The sequence below is a fragment of the Heterodontus francisci genome, chromosome 4 (genome assembly GCF_036365525.1).
Source record: "Heterodontus francisci isolate sHetFra1 chromosome 4, sHetFra1.hap1, whole genome shotgun sequence".
Taxonomy (NCBI): Eukaryota; Metazoa; Chordata; class Chondrichthyes; order Heterodontiformes; family Heterodontidae; genus Heterodontus; species Heterodontus francisci.
The window spans coordinates 175,926,876-175,942,699 of record NC_090374.1 but is presented as its reverse complement, the minus strand read 5'-3'; the positions used below and the strand labels follow the sequence as shown (position 1 = coordinate 175,942,699).

General features: G+C 40.7%; 1 protein-coding gene across 5 annotated transcripts in view; it reads right to left on the bottom strand.

Moving 5' to 3' along the window:
• Positions 1–890: 890 nt before the first annotated feature.
• elp1 (elongator acetyltransferase complex subunit 1) overlaps positions 891–15,824 on the bottom strand; it is an 89,942-nt gene continuing 75,008 nt past the window's right edge. For all 5 annotated transcript variants that reach the window (XM_068030608.1, XM_068030607.1, XM_068030611.1 and 2 more), the window contains exons 30-37: positions 15,313–15,375; positions 12,509–12,569; positions 12,102–12,215; positions 11,884–11,995; positions 9,682–9,809; positions 8,190–8,344; positions 5,657–5,735; positions 891–1,990 (exon numbers count right to left, since the gene is read on the bottom strand). In XM_068030608.1, the coding sequence (XP_067886709.1) occupies positions 1,926–1,990; positions 5,657–5,735; positions 8,190–8,344; positions 9,682–9,809; positions 11,884–11,995; positions 12,102–12,215; positions 12,509–12,569; positions 15,313–15,375 (777 nt within the window). In that variant the 3' untranslated portion in view covers positions 891–1,925. The remainder of the gene's footprint in view (positions 1,991–5,656; positions 5,736–8,189; positions 8,345–9,681; positions 9,810–11,883; positions 11,996–12,101; positions 12,216–12,508; positions 12,570–15,312; positions 15,376–15,824) is intronic.

Here is a 15,824-nt window from a genome sequence, read left to right as displayed (position 1 = left end):
GATTTCCTCCTGAAAAGTTTCTAAAGGTTTTCTTAGAACAACGAGCTCTTTACAACAATTGGATTCTAATTGCGTGCTACAACTCTATTCTCTATCTTTTCTTGTGTGTGTGAATGTTTGGTGGGTGGTCATGAATATTTTTCAGTTATTGTGTAAAAATAACTATTTATCTTTCTTTTTTAACCTATGAGAAAACCTGTCACTTGTCTACCTATTTGACCCTTAAAACACTCAGGGACTACAGCACTATATTTAAAACAATATCTGCAGTCACTTGAGAGATGAAAAGTGGAAGTCACTCACACCATTTCCCACATGTCCATAACAGTACATTCTCTACAATTCAGAGATTTAAATGAATTAGGTAGATTATTCTCTTTAGTATGGGGGTTTGAACATCATGTGGGTGGGGCAAACACAGGAAAATTGTGTCTGGATGAACGTACGCCTGCAAATAAGGACCGCCTGAATTTCTGTTCTTTCATGATCCTTGCTGGAACGTGCTCCTGTAAAGCTTTGTGGAGATAGTGTTCAGATGTGACGACTTCTCATTAAGGTCTATCCATAAACAGTGACCAATTAGGCAAAATAGTGGGAAAGTCAAATTTGGAAAATTACAAAAGTAGGACATGTTCAAGTCAGTAAAAGGCAAACTTAGGGCTGATATCGGACATCCTTCACACAGAAAGACGACTGACAGAGTAGTGCAAGTGAAAACTTTGGGACTGTTCAAAAAACAATTGGGAGACTGGATTACAGGGGGAACTTTGGGGTAGTTCTGGATGAAGACATTGAATGATGTTCCTGTGCTACGTATTCTGTGTAGGCACTTTGCTCACTTAAACCTTTGCAACCAAACCAGCACCATGTAGATCTGTTAAACTGCAAGGTTACAATATAACTGATATTTATTATATAGACAATAGGACAGACATGTCTGAATTTCTCTTACATTCTTAAAACACATTATAATTAAAAGCATTCTCAATGAAGTGTTTTCCACTTACGAGCAGTCTTGATCCAAATTCAAATCTGAAACTGGTATACCGGTACCTCTATATTATCAAATATTTTTCCTTTACAAATCAATATCTAATGTTGGCACATTGTGGTCAAATATGGTTTACATTCTGTTAACTGCTGCCCTTTTGAGTTGCCAGCTGCTGATTCACAAATAATTTCCATCATGCTCAACTTTGCTTTCAAAACCACACTACACTGTGACAGCAGTACAGGGTGTTTATAAAGTCCTTGTGCATCTTTAAACTTTAATAACTTTAGCTGCACACATGATAGAAGCAAATTGTAGATACCATATGGAAGTATAATTTATGAAGTTTAATGTTAATGTGTTCTTGTTGATGATTTTCCTTTTATTTCAGAGAATATGTTTTCAATGAGTTGGGTTATATCGCAAAAGATGGCAATTATGTTCGAATTGTATTGTTAAAACTTTATGAATTATGCTTTCACAAGCCATTTACCATTTGCAAAGTTACACAAGGAGTTTATAAACACCCTGCATTTGTAATAGAGTCAAGTGAAAACAAGGGCAATATGACAAGAAAGTAATAAATACTTAATAAGATTTTCAATGTGTTCTTTATATAACACAATTAAATAGGTCAAATCATTTTGCACCACCTTCATTTTGTAAGCAAACTATACCATAACAGCAGGAGCACTTGTTGCCCTCTGATTATAGCTCTGTCACTTCTGATTATTGTAATGACATGTAGATGTGCTCAGTCATAATTCTGCAGCTGCGGGGTGGGGGGTTAACCACATTCCCTGATGGGCATCCACCTATGACTATCTATTTTCACGAGCCTGCCTTGGCCTTTGAATTGCTGTACACTGACAGTAATGCACACGGTGCATTAATAGACAACCCCGAGATGGCAATGATGCTCACTGGAGTCACTTCACAGAATATTTAGCTTCCACTTCACATTTTTATTGAGTTTAGGAGGGACAAAAATTTCTTCATCTGAAAAAAAAAAGGCATCAGACATTAGTAATTGATTTGTATAATGAAATGTGATAGATGTGTCATGAACATCTGCAAAATTATTCCAGTTTAAAAGCCCTCTAACTAAATATTTAGTCTTTAAAAAAAAAAGTACTTCAGCCAGCTGGATTAAGCAAATGTGGTCCTATTTTTATTCATTTATTCCCATAATTTTTTTAAAGAGCTTCTCAAGGGCAATTAGGGACGGGCAACAGATATTGGCCTTGCCAGTGATGACCACATCCCAGGAAATATAAAAAAAATTGCTGCTAACTGTGGGAATTTCAGGGTTTATATCATTTCAACATTACACAATAATTTAATCCGTTTACGTGGTCAGGTTTCACTCACTCCTTCAGCCAGCCCCTTCACTACAGTCAGCACTCACTACGTCAATAAAATACAAACCCACCCCTTCAAGAAATACAGAATAATATGGCTGTTCAAATAAAACTGCAATGCTTCGTAAATGCGCTGATGTTTGGACTTATCATACACTTTATTAACTTCTAATTGTGAAGTTATATACAGTAGATACATCTTTTACATTCCACATTTTGGAGTTTTCTGCTTGAGCCTATAATTCAGGCTGATACTGCCAGTGCAGTACTAAGGGAGTGTCGGATGAGACATTAAGCTGAAGCGCCGTCTGGTCTCTCAGATGGACACGAGAGATCCCATGGCACTATTTTGTAGTTTGGCTGTTTAGTCCTCAACCAACACCTAAAACACATTATCTGGTCATTATCTCAGTGCCGTTTGTTGGAGCTTAATTTGTGCAAATTGGCTGCCACATTTCCTACATTACCATAGTGACAACACTTCAAAAGTACTTCACTGGCTGTAAAGCATTTTGGGATGACCTAAGATTGTGAAAGGCGGAGTATAAATCCAAGTCTTTTTTTAAAATTACTCATCTGACCAAAATAATCACATTGCAAGCGAAGGCCTGGTTTTAGGGGCTGTACTACAGGCCTCCCAACAGCGAGCGTGAGATAGAGGTACAAATATGTAAACAGATTATGGAAAGATGTAGGAGCAACAGGGTGGTGGTGATAGGAGATTTTAATTTTTCCAACATTGACTGGGATTCACTTAGTGTTAGAGGTCTAGATGGAGCAGAATTTGTAAGGAGCATCCAGGAGGGTTTTCTAGAGCAGTATGTAAATAGTCCAACTCGGGAAGGGGCCATACTGGACCTGGTGTTGGGGAATGAGCCCGGCCAGGTGGTTGAAGTTTCAGTAGGGGACTACTTTGGGAATAGTGATCACAATTCCGTAAGCTTTAAAATACCCATGGACAAAGACGAGAGTGGTCCTAAAGGAAGAGTGCTAAATTGGGGGAAGGCCAACTATACCAAAATTCGGCAGGAGCTGGGGAATGTAGATTGGGAGCAGCTGTTTGAAGGTAAATCCACATGTGTTATGTGGGAGGCTTTTAAAGAGAGGTTGATTAGCGTGCAGGAGAGACATGTTCCTGTGAAAATGAAGGATAGAAATGGCAAGATTAGGGAACCATGGATGACAGGTGAAATTGTGAGACTAGCTAAGAGGAAAAAGGAAGCACACATAAGGTCTAGGCGGCTGAAGAAAGACGAAGCTTTGAAAGAATATCGGGAATGTAGGACCAATCTGAAACGAGGAATTAAGAGGGCTAAAAGGGGTCGTGAAATATCTTTAGCAAACAGGGTTAAAGAAAATCCCAAAGCCTTTTATTCATATATAAGGAGAAAGAGGGTAACTAGAGAAAGGATTGGCCCACTAAAGGACAAAGGAGGAATGTTATGCTTGGACTCAGAGAAAATGGGTGAGATTCTAAACGAGTACTTTGCATCGGTATTCACCGAGGAGAGGGACATGACGGATGTTGAGGTTAGGAACAGATGTTTGATTACACTAGGTCAAGTCGGCATAAGGAGGGAGGAAGTGTTGGGTATTCTAAAGGGCATTAAGGTGGACAAGTCCCCAGGTCCGGATGGGATCTATCCCAGGTTACTGAGGGAAGCGAGAGAGGAAATAGCTGGGGCCTTAACAGATATCTTTGCAGCATCCTTAAACACGGGTGAGGTCCCGGAGGACTGGAGAATTGCTAATGTTGTCCCCTTGTTTAAGAAGGGTAGCAGGGATAATCCAGGTAATTATAGACCGGTGAGCCTGACGTCAGTGGTAGGGAAGCTGCTGGAGAAGATACTGAGGGATAGGATCTATTCCCATTTGGAAGAAAATGGGCTTATCAGTGATAGGCAACATGGTTTTGTGCAGGGAAGGTCATGTCTTACCAACTTAATAGAATTCTTTGAGGAAGTGACAAAGTTGATTGATGAGGGAAGGGCTGTCGATGTCATATACATGGACTTCAGTAAGGCGTTTGATAAGGTTCCCCATGGCAGGCTGATGGAGAAAGTGAAGGCGCATGGGGTCCAAGGTGTACTAGCTAGATGGATAAAGAACTGGCTGGGCAACAGGAGACAGAGAGTAGCAGTAGAAGGGAGTTTCTCAAAATGGAGACGTGTGACCAGTGGTGTTCCACAGGGATCCGTGCTGGGACCACTGTTGTTTGTGATATACATTAATGATTTGGAGGAAAGTATAGGTGGACTGATTAGCAAGTTTGCAGACGACACTAAGATTGGTGGAGTAGCAGATAGTGAAGGGGACTGTCAGAGAATACAGCAGAATATAGATAGATTGGAGAGTTGGGCAGAGAAATGGCAGATGGAGTTCAATCAGGGCAAATGCGAGGTGATGCATTTTGGAAGATCCAATTCAAGAGTGAACTATACAGTAAATGGAAAAGTCCTGGGGAAAATTGATGTCCAGAGAGATTTGGGTGTTCAGGTCCACTGTTCCCTGAAGGTGGCAACGCAGGTAAATAGAGTGGTCAAGAAGGCATACGGCATGCTTTCCTTCATCGGACGGGGTATTGAGTACAAGAGTTGGCAGGTCATGTTACAGTTGTATAGGACTTTGGTTCGGCCACATTTGGAATACTGCGTACAGTTCTGGTCGCCACATTACCAAAAGGATGTGGATGCTTTGGAGAGGGTGCAGAGGAGGTTCACCAGGATGTTGCCTGGTATGGAGGGTGCTAGCTATGAAGAGAGGTTGAGTAGATTAGGATTATTTTCATTAGAAAGACGGAGGTTGAGGGGGGACCTGATTGAGGTGTACAAAATCATGAGAGGTATTGACAGGGTGGATAGCAAGAGGCTTTTTCCCAGAGTGGGGGATTCAATTACTAGAGGACACGAGTTCAAAGTGAAAGGGGAAAAGTTTAGGGGGGATATGTGTGGAAAGTTCTTTACGCAGAGGGTGGTGGGTGCCTGGAACGCGTTGCCAGCGGAGGTGGTAGATGCGGGCACGATGGCGTCTTTTAAGATGTATCTAGACAGATACATGAATGGGCAGGAAGAAAAGAGATACAGAACCTTAGAAAATAGGCGACATGTTTAGAGAGAGGATCTGGATCGGCGCAGGCTTGGAGGGCCGAAGGGCCTGTTCCTGTGCTGTAATTATCTTTGTTCTTTGTCTTTGTTCTAAATAAAGTCACCGCCTCCTTACAGTACTTGTCTGTGAATAGCTGCATATGGAGCTTTAATTCAAGGCTTTGCTATAAACACCACTGAATGGAATTCCTAGCACTGACCTTGCTGAAGTGTTCCCCCATTCCTTGGTTGTTGGAAGGAAGCAGTAATGCTATTCGCAGTCGAATTGGGACCAAGAACCTACAACAAGCAAAGCAAAAAATCACGTTAACATAAAGTATAGCAATCCCTAATTATGTTCCCCAACTTAAGTCGGCCTTTAAATATACTGAAAACACAAAACAGTACACCCAATCCAATAAAAGGATAAAACAGTTGCTTGTATACGTTATTTCTTCATTCATTTTAGACAATAGCTGACCTCTTTCAGAGGAACAGGAGATGGCCATTCAGCCCATTATGTCTATTCCACCTTTCTAGTAAACAAGGGTTGATCTGTAACCCAGTCTCTGCCACTCTCACACCAGTCTGCGTGATTTGTAACTCACTCAACTTTTCTTTTTCCTTCCCATGGGAAGAATTCTCCAGCATCAACTCGCAGCATTCCCTCACCTACACAATCAAGACTGAAAGTTTACTATACTAGGGATTTTAGTCTTTGCGCATTATTCATATGTGTTTAATTTCTCCTCCTCTACATGTGAAAAGAATCACTTATTTACAAAAATGTCCAGTTCTGACAAGCCAGGTGCAATCAGGTTTTACGGTTTTGGTAAGATTTATTGTTTATCCTTCAATTAACAAAATTTGAGAAAAAGGATTGGAGGTCTTAATGATTATGAATGTAAAGAGACAAAGTCAAAACTGCAATTTGCTTTACTCTCTTAACTTGAGTATAAAAGATTACGTGTTGATCGAATTGAGGTGTTTCAGATAATTAAAGCATTTGATAGTTCCTCTGGTGGGGAGTCCAGAACAAAGGGCCGTAACCTTAAGCAGTAGAGCAAGGACATTCAGGAATGATGTCAAGAAGCATTTCTTCACACAAAGGGTAGTGGAAATCTGGAACTCTGTCCCCGCAAAAAGCTGTTGAGGCTGGGGGTCAACTGAAAATGTCAAAACTGAGATTGATAGATTTTTATTAGGCAAGGGTATTATGGTCTATGGAACCAAGGCAGATAGATAGAGTTAAGGTACAGATCAGCCATGATCAAACTGAATTGTGGAAAAGGCTCAAGGGGCTGAACGGTCTCCTCCTGTTCTTATGTTCCTAAGCAGAGGAGGATGAACATAATATAAATTCTGTACTTCAATTTTACCAGTACAAAATATACACTCCTCTGCCCATGGGTTTTGATACTGGGATCGGCATTGCTGTCAATTCGGTGCAAACTGCTGAGATTAACCATCTCCCTCTGGATAATAAGGAAATCTAGTGCTGCAACATCACTAGACTGCTATCTGCCCCTTGAATCTGATCACAGCTCAATTCTGATAATCTTCTTGGCTTGTACAATGGCTGTCTGGAGTTTGAAACCAATCTGCCTTACAATACTATTGCTTAGAAAGGAATCAGTTAAATTAATTTGCAGTCAAGTACCTATTTTTTTTCTAAAATTAAAATTCACTACAAGCTATTCATCCTCTTGATTAGGACGGTCATCAATGCCACGCATCGGAGACTCTTACATGATATTCCATCCCTAAACCTCGATCCTTCAAAACTGCTAATGAGCAATGGTTGAGGGAAGCGGCTGGAAACCAAGTGAAAAGTAATCTCCTGGCCTAGTTTTGATCACTTAAGGGGGTCGGAGAGGAATTTCCCAGTCTTTTATGTATTGTGATACATAAGGCATTATAACTGTGTAGAGCAGGCTGGATGGACCAGAGGCTCGTGTGTCCATCACTATTCATAATAAGTGGAGTTTCTTAATGTGTAAACTGAAATATGCAAGTGAATAGGGATAGGGTAACATAGTGGTTATGTTACTGGACTAGTAATCCAGAGGCCTGGACTAATGTTTCAGAGACATGAGTTCAAATCCCAGCTGGAGAATTTAGATTAAAATAATCTGGAATTAAAAAGCTAGACTCAGTAATGGTGACCATGAAACTACCAAATTGTCGTAAAACCCCATCTGGTTCACTAATGTCCTTTAGAGAAGGAAATCTGTTGTCCTTAGCCAGTCTGGCCTACATGTGACGCCAGACCTACAGCAATGTGGTTGACTCTTAACTGCCCTCTGAACTGGCCTAGCAAGCCAGTCGTTAGTTGCTTCAAGGGCAATTAGGGATGGGCAATAAATGCTGGCCTTGCCAATGATGCTCACATCCAATGAATTTAAAAAATGCACAAGTATGCCGATCAATGTCATTTAATGTATTTATTTAAAAATGACTACTGAAAATATTTACTAGCCTAATAGAAACAGGCAGGATATCCCAGTTATAGCACAGACCGCCAGTTTCCCGCCACTACCACTGCAAAATATTACAAACCAAGGACATGATCTCTGCTCAACATCCTGACAGATTCTCTGCTGCAAACAGGCTGTGTGATTTCTGGTAAATGAGGAGATATGATTTTAAGTAGAATGCTAAGTAGCAGAGATCATTTCAAGTCAAGACAAGACTAACCCAATTGGAAAAAAATGATCAGCTTGTGTTATTTACTAATATTATTACTTCACTTACTGGACAGACAGCTGCCTTCTTAAGATCAGCCTGCCAGATATCAGGGATGGATTTCTCTACTAGCTGGAGGGCATCCTCCAGAGCCTGCTGCAGCTCTGAAGCCAGAATGTCAAATCCAAACAGGACCAAAACTTTCAGCAATCTGTGCACTTCACCTGGAGATGGGGAGAACCATAAAAACAATGACTTCAAAAAATTGGTTAATTTATTTTCAAGAATTTTACATCCATGAACCTATCATGTACAAGGGTGAAAAAACAGAAGGCACGTAAGAGTAAATCAGCCCTGCATCAAAAATGTTAACATTACTAAAACTAATATTAATTACAAATATATATTTGAAATAGGTATAGAACAAAACTCAGGTGAAAGAAAATAGACAGATAATGAACGGCAGGTGTCAGCTGTGGTTTACTGAGTCCGAAGGTTGTGGGTTCAAGTCCCACTGCAGAGACGTGAACGCAAAATCCAGGCTAACACGCCCAGTGTTGTACTCAGGGAGTGTTGCACTGTCGGAGGTGCTGACTCTTGGTTGAGATGTTAAGAGAGCTTAGGTGAATGAAAAAGTTCCCATGGCACTATTTCGAAGAGCAGCAGTGGCGTTCTCCCAGATGTTCTCACTAATGTTCATCCCTCAACCAACAGCACAAAAAAAAAATCTGGTCAATTGCTGTTTGTGGGAGCTTGCTGTGCATAAATTGGCTACCACGCTTCCTACATTACAACAGTAACTACATTATAAAAGAACTTCATTGGCTGTTATATGCTTTGGGATGCTGCAATATTGTGACTGGCGTTATATAAATGCAACTACTTCTTTTCTCTTTTCCAAGTATCAACTAAACAAGGCAAAATTTGACATGAACAGAATTAAAATTCAGCAACAAAGTGAAAAACGAAGCCAATTATGTTACCCTTTTAAAGGGAAAGAAAGCGGAATTAAAAGCAACGCCAATAACGAAAGCTGCACAACTCCTCTTTGGAAGGATTCTGAATAACTCAATCCAAACACTTTTCAAACATCCATCATGATTAAAGGCAAGATGAGGATATGATACCCAGAGTGATTCAATTTGAACATTTCATTGTCAATTTCCAATTAAGAATATCGTTCCAGGGAGAACAAGTTCCATCTCTTAACAGGAGTGGGCTGCAGTATATAAATATAATGCATCACTGCTGACCAAATTTCATCCTCAGAATTAGCTTAGCAACTGCTAAGGAATCCATTCCATGAAGACTGAACAAGTAGCTACTGATGACAGTGGATTCCTGCTGTTCTGTTGTTTAGTGACCATCTCACAAAACACAAGTATTTTGAGCTCACAGAAAACTTTTCTTTTCTGACTGTTTATTGTTTTGGTGACAAAGATTAGTCCCAAGATCATCAAGGAGCAGGGAAATAAAATCCCATGACCAAACACCTAACCTCTGCAAGAGAAATCTAGTCTTATTTTTACAAGAAAAATGATAGAAGTGGAACTAGGAATACCGGTCAATTTGTCCAAGCTGCATATAATTTCTCCCAAAGCTTCCAACAGTGCTATGTCCTCCATTGGACTTCCCTCCTTCAAGCTGTGTCTTTTTCGCTCTGCCTTGCGACGGTTCTTTGAACTTCGCCTGTGAGATTCACACGCAAAAATTGGTCACACGCTAGTTCATAGACTCACTGTTACTGCCATATTACTACAGGCTTACAGAAACATGAACTTAAAAAAACCTTTGTATCAATGACAAACATTCTCGTCAGCCATGGCTCAATGAGTAGCAGTCTTGCCTCAGATTCAGAAGGTTGTGGGTTCAAGTCCTGCTCCAGAGAGCTAAGAAAAACAAGCTGGTCTGACAGTCCCAATGCGGTACTGGGGGAATGCTGCACTTTTGGAGGTGTGTCTTACAGATTAAATGTTAAACCAAGGCCCCTCTGACCATTTAGATGGATGGGAAAGATCCCTTGGCACTATTTTGAAGAATAGCAAGGGAGCTTTCCCCATTGTCCTGGCCAATATTTACCCTTCAACTAACATCACTCAAATTACCTGGTCAATTATCTCATTGTTGCTTGTGGGACCTTGCTGTATAAGAATTGGCTGCTGTGTTTCCCACTATTACAACAGTCACTGTCCTTCAAAAGTACTTAATTAGCTATAAATTGCCTTGGGAGGTCCTGAGGATGTGAAAGGTGCCGTATGAGTCTTTCCTTTTCGAATCATGTCCACTAATTAAACTGTCCAGTTAGTTCACGTGCTGGTGATGGCAATTCCCTGGAATGGCTTGAATCATATGCCGAGTCTGTGTACACTAAATGATCATCACCAAAAACTTGAATATTTGTACTTTTTACTGGCCTTTAAAAGCTCCAGTGAAAATATCATAAGTAGCAATCGACAAAGGCTGTACTCAACAGAATGTAAAGCCCATCAATGTAAAGCCTCGCAGCTCCAGCGACCCAGGTTCGGTTCTGGGTACTGCCTGTGCGAGTTCTCCCTGTGACCGCGTGGGTTTCCGCCGGGTGCTCCGGTTTCCTCCCATAGCCAAAGACTTGCAGGTTGATAGGTAAATTGGCCATTGTAAATTGCCCCTAGTGTAGGTAGGTGGTAGGAGAATGGTGGGGATGCGGTAGGGAATATGGGGTTACTGTAGGATTAGTATAAATGGGTGGTTGCTGGTCGGCACAGACTCGGTGGGCCGAAGGGCCTGTTTCGGTGCTGTATCTCTCTATGACTCTAATCTTCACTAATATACTGCACCTTATCTTAGATAGGAATCTGGTTTCCTCTATATTTCAAATAAATGCAAAAGTATCAGCATTTCACAGGTCAAGAGGGCCTGACCTGAAGTACTTCCAATGCACACCATCTTATATTATCACAACTGTTCCAAATGCAAGTGGAGACTTGAAATAACAACATTCCAAGGAGACAGAAGTAACTGAGTGAATAAAGATAATCTATTATAAATGTAGGAACCATATTCTCTAGTTTTTTTACAATTCACATTCCTTTTATTGAAACCATTTGTTGGTCTTCCCTTCAATTTTTGGAGCGATTTCCCCCCCCCCAAGGTGCCAGCCAAGGCTCAGTGGGTAGCACTCTCTCCTCTGAGTCAGAAGATGGTAGGTCCAAGTCCCACATCAAAGACTGAAGCACAAAATCTAGGCTGACACCCTAGTGCAGTACTGAAGGAGTACTGCATTGTCTAAGGTACCATCTTTTAGATGAGGTGTTAAAGGGAAGCACCGTCTGCCCTCTTAAGTGAATATAAGAGACCCCATGTTAATATTTTGAAGAGGAGCAGGGGAGTTCACCCAGTGCCCTGGACAATATTTATCCCTCAGTCAACAGCACTAAAAACAGATTATCTGGCCATTATGAGGTTGCTGTTTGTGGGAGCTTGCTGTGCGCAAATTGGGTGCCATGTTACAATAATGACTACATTCAAAATGTATTTCATTAGCTGCAAAGTGCTTTGGGATGCCCCGAAGTTGTGAAAGGTGCTATATAAATGTGAGTCTTTCTTATTTTTAACTGCTATCTTGCTAAAATCCAGACTCTCTTCTTTCACTTACTGTGTTACTCCAATCATACCAGGAAATTTGCCACATCACTAATCCGTTTTAAATTCTGATGCTTTACCTTGTGCGGCCAGGTCAGCGAAGAAATGGAAATCATGTCGGGATAATTAATTTCAAACTTACGCTGAGATCCTCGAGTTACTGTGCGAGTATTTGGAGGTCATTCCACTGGCTGACCGCAAACTGCTAGCTTCTGAATAGAGATCAGAGTCTGGCCCGTCAGCCACCTCCTCATCTAAAAAAAATTAAGACATAGGAGTCACAATTTCTAGTTCTTTTAAAGAAAATCCTGGATTGCATTTGCAAGTAGTGTGCTTAACTGAGGGATCTTTTCCACTTACCTAAAAATCCTTCCTGCGTTTTCTCTTTAATTTCACGAACAATGGCCAGGCGGGATTTGTAATGCAAAAATAAGGTTTTCTGAGAATCTAGGAATGCCATGTGGTTACTATGAGCTAGAAGAAAAAGAAGTTTGACAGAACCAAGCTTAATATTTGTATTACAATTTTCCCTTTCCACTAGATAGTTTCATCAATTACTTATAAAATACTGGTGTACAAGCACTTCAGGGTCAACTCCTGACAGAAGTGGTAACCACAACCATTTAAAATTCTGCAGAGCCATTAAGAAATGATATTCAGGAAAGCTTAATGAATCTGATACGGAAAGCACCTGTTACCGCACTTCAGGACTGTACTGCAAATTCACCAGTGGAGTATTTTGCAAAAGTAGAGAACACATCACCTACCTTCCAATATGGAAGGTTTCAGGTTAGTTTCCAAAATATCAGCCCTGTCGTACTTGTAAATCTAGGAAAATAAGAGAAATGTTTAATTTTCTTTTTAATTGCGACAATATTTATCACTCAACCAACATGGTTAAAAGTGATTATCTGGACATTATCACGTTGCCTTTTGTTAGAGCTTTCTGCATGCAAATTGGTTGCTGAGTTTCCTGCATTACAACTGACTAAACTTCAAAAGTACTTAATTGGCTGCCAAAGCACTTTGGGATGTCCTGAGGTTGTGAAAGGCACTATATAAATGCAAGTTTGCTCTTTTATATACACACAATACCATTAATCCAAGTACCGACTACCATACAAATCTATATTATTAGATGATCTCCTGGCACTGACCATTAAGAAAAAAAATTCTTAAAAATCCTGTAATTTTCTGTTCCACTCTCCAGTTATTTCTGCACCTTTTAGTTTGCTGCTCTTCCTTTCTGACTTTCACATTCTCTCATTGCTGTCTGAACCTCTTGTTCCCCTTTCTACACTTTTTCCCCCATTTGCTTGTTTCCAATTCACCCAGATTCCTTCAGTGATTTGCTGAATTTGAACTGGTTGCAGTATTTTTTTTCAACGGCATGGCGCCCTTAGCAAGATAAACCTGATCAGAGGTAGGGAGCTGAGGCAGGCAGACTGATATTGATTAGGAGATTCGCTTACATGCTTGAGTGTGAGAAGCTGGGATTGGGCTGGGCTAAAGTGAGAGGCAGTGAGCTGGAAAGGAATTAGAAATTAAAACTTAAAATTCTGGAAATATTCAGGAGGTCGTGCAGCAGCTGTGGAGAAAGAAACATTGCTAATGTTTCAGGCCAATGATCTTTTGCCAGAACTGGCAAAGGTTAGAGATGTAAAATGTTTTAAGCAAGTTCAGAGGCAGGGAGAGGTGGGAAGGGGAGGAAAGAACAAAAAGGACCGTCGGTGATGCAGTGGAAGGCAAGAGTAATTAAATGAGAAAAGGGTTGATAGATTGAAGCAAAAGGGGTCAGTAATGGGCCAAGTAAAGAAACAAAAGATGGATCTAGAGGAGCCGTAAATAGCAGCAGCAGAATCATTACCAACTGCTGCTGTCTGAGAAAATGGGAATAATGGTTATTAATCTTAAACTATTAAACTCAATGTTGATCCTGGAAGGTTGTAAAGGGAATTAGCCAAAGGGAGGAAAAAGATGCACTGTTATCCCAAAGACAATGCATCAACTCAAGAGATGTGCTCTTATACCACAGCCTGAATAAACTTCTTGTTGAGGTTGCAGTATATCTGAAATCAGAGCCTTAATCGGTATCCTGCAGCCCTTACACCAATTGCTTCATAGATGCATTTTTAAATTAACGGATAGTCAAAGGTCGGAACAAGCAGGACAGAGTCCAGATAAACTATCTTTCAGTCAAGCTGCTGTGAGACACATTAGAGATTAAGGGCTCAATTTAATGAGTCCTCTGGCATCAGGGGTCGTGGCGGGTGGGGGGGGGTCAAGAATATTCTTGCGGGAGAGGCCCACAACGACCCCCAACGCCAAGAAGATCAGGCCACATTTTACCAGCGAGGCCTTCATTTTAATATTAGAATTAAGTTAAAATCATTTAAATTAACATACGTTGTCCGTCCCACGCCAATATTAGGGCTGCAACTTTAAATAAATAAAAATAAATAAAAAATTTTTTTAAAAACTCCCGCACCTTCAGAACTCTGGAGTTTGGAGTTCCGAGGTGTGACACTGGTGGGGAGGGGATGAGTGAAATCTTCAGGTCGGGAGGGATGTAGAAGTGAGGAAAACCGTTCTGATTGGTTGTGGGGATGGTGGGAAGGGGCTGAGGGTCAAATGTTCTGAAGGCGGGCGGGGGGGGTTAAAGTTCATAATTTAACAAATTAGTTTCCCGGGGGTATAGGTAATTTTATTCATTGAGAACTCATTGGAAGAGTTAGGAGAGGGATGCAAAGTGTGAATATAATCTTATTTGTATTAGTGCGGTGGCACCTTTAAACATTTAAATTTACCTGAACAGCTTGAAGCCCTTTAGAAATGGTGCCGGATGCCAGCCCCTTCTACGTCATCGGGGGTGGCCGCTCCGCCCCCTCCATTTAAATGAGCACCCATGTGAAATATCACAGGGGCTCAGCGACGCCGAGATCAGAGCGTGCCGCCACAATTTGCAGCGCGCTCATAAATTTCAGCCCTAAGTGTCATGCAAACCTTTTGATGCACAGGTCTACACAGATGACGGAAGAATCCAGTAATTGGCAATGCAACAAATGCTATTCAGCTATATCAGATATGACTGCATACACTGTAAATAAGAATTCAAATTAAATATTTTGAGTGAATAAATATGCACACTGACGCACAAATTGGTAATGACCAACAGATACACGGAACACAGTGGAATATCCAGTTTACTTCTCATGAGAGTTATAACAGTCTTGGATACATTTGCTGTCCCCAACTGCAATCCCAGCTATAAAATAAGTGTAATGCTGATTAACTAAGGCATTGGGATGCCAAACAAGAAGAGGTTCCTGGAGGATGGGGTATATCCCAGCACAACAGTGAGACACAAAATTGGAGCAGAGGTTTATTTGAAAAAAAACACATCTATACTTGTACAAACTAGTTTAACAGTTTAAAAATATGCAAAATATATTTTTCACCTTGATAAGGTAAAACTGAAAAAAAAAACCCCCAAGAAAACGGTAATTAAAAACTTGTGAACTCCGCTTCATGAATAAACCACCTTAAATGATATGTTATTTAAAAACATTACCAGTCTTAGTGATTCTTCCCAGGCAGCACCTTCTAAAAGTGACGTAATGGCTTCCTCATAGTCCTGTTGTGAGAGATATCACAAATTCTCTTACACATAATAAGGATGAAGTTCTTAAAAGAATCCATTGGAATAATCAGGCACAGCAGTGAACACTTATTGTCCTTTACGGAACAATGGTAGGCAGTTAGCTGAACGCTGGAATAGGATTATTTTTCCAATGTGTAACATATTCAATTGAAAATTACATATTTATTCAGAAATAAAGTACTGCTTTCTAAAACAGTCACAAGCTAAAAAGACAAGCTTACCTTCGCTGTTTGGCCTTCCTCATTCTCAGAGGAGGCATTCTCCTTGCATCACCAGAGTTGAGCCAGATCTGGGTCACATCCCAGGGAAACTAACAGAGGGGATTCCTCAGGATCCAGACCCGGCCCAACCAAAGTATGAAAATTAGCATAAAATTACTGAATGAACACTCTGCAAGGCCTGATGAGAACGCCAGGTGGATG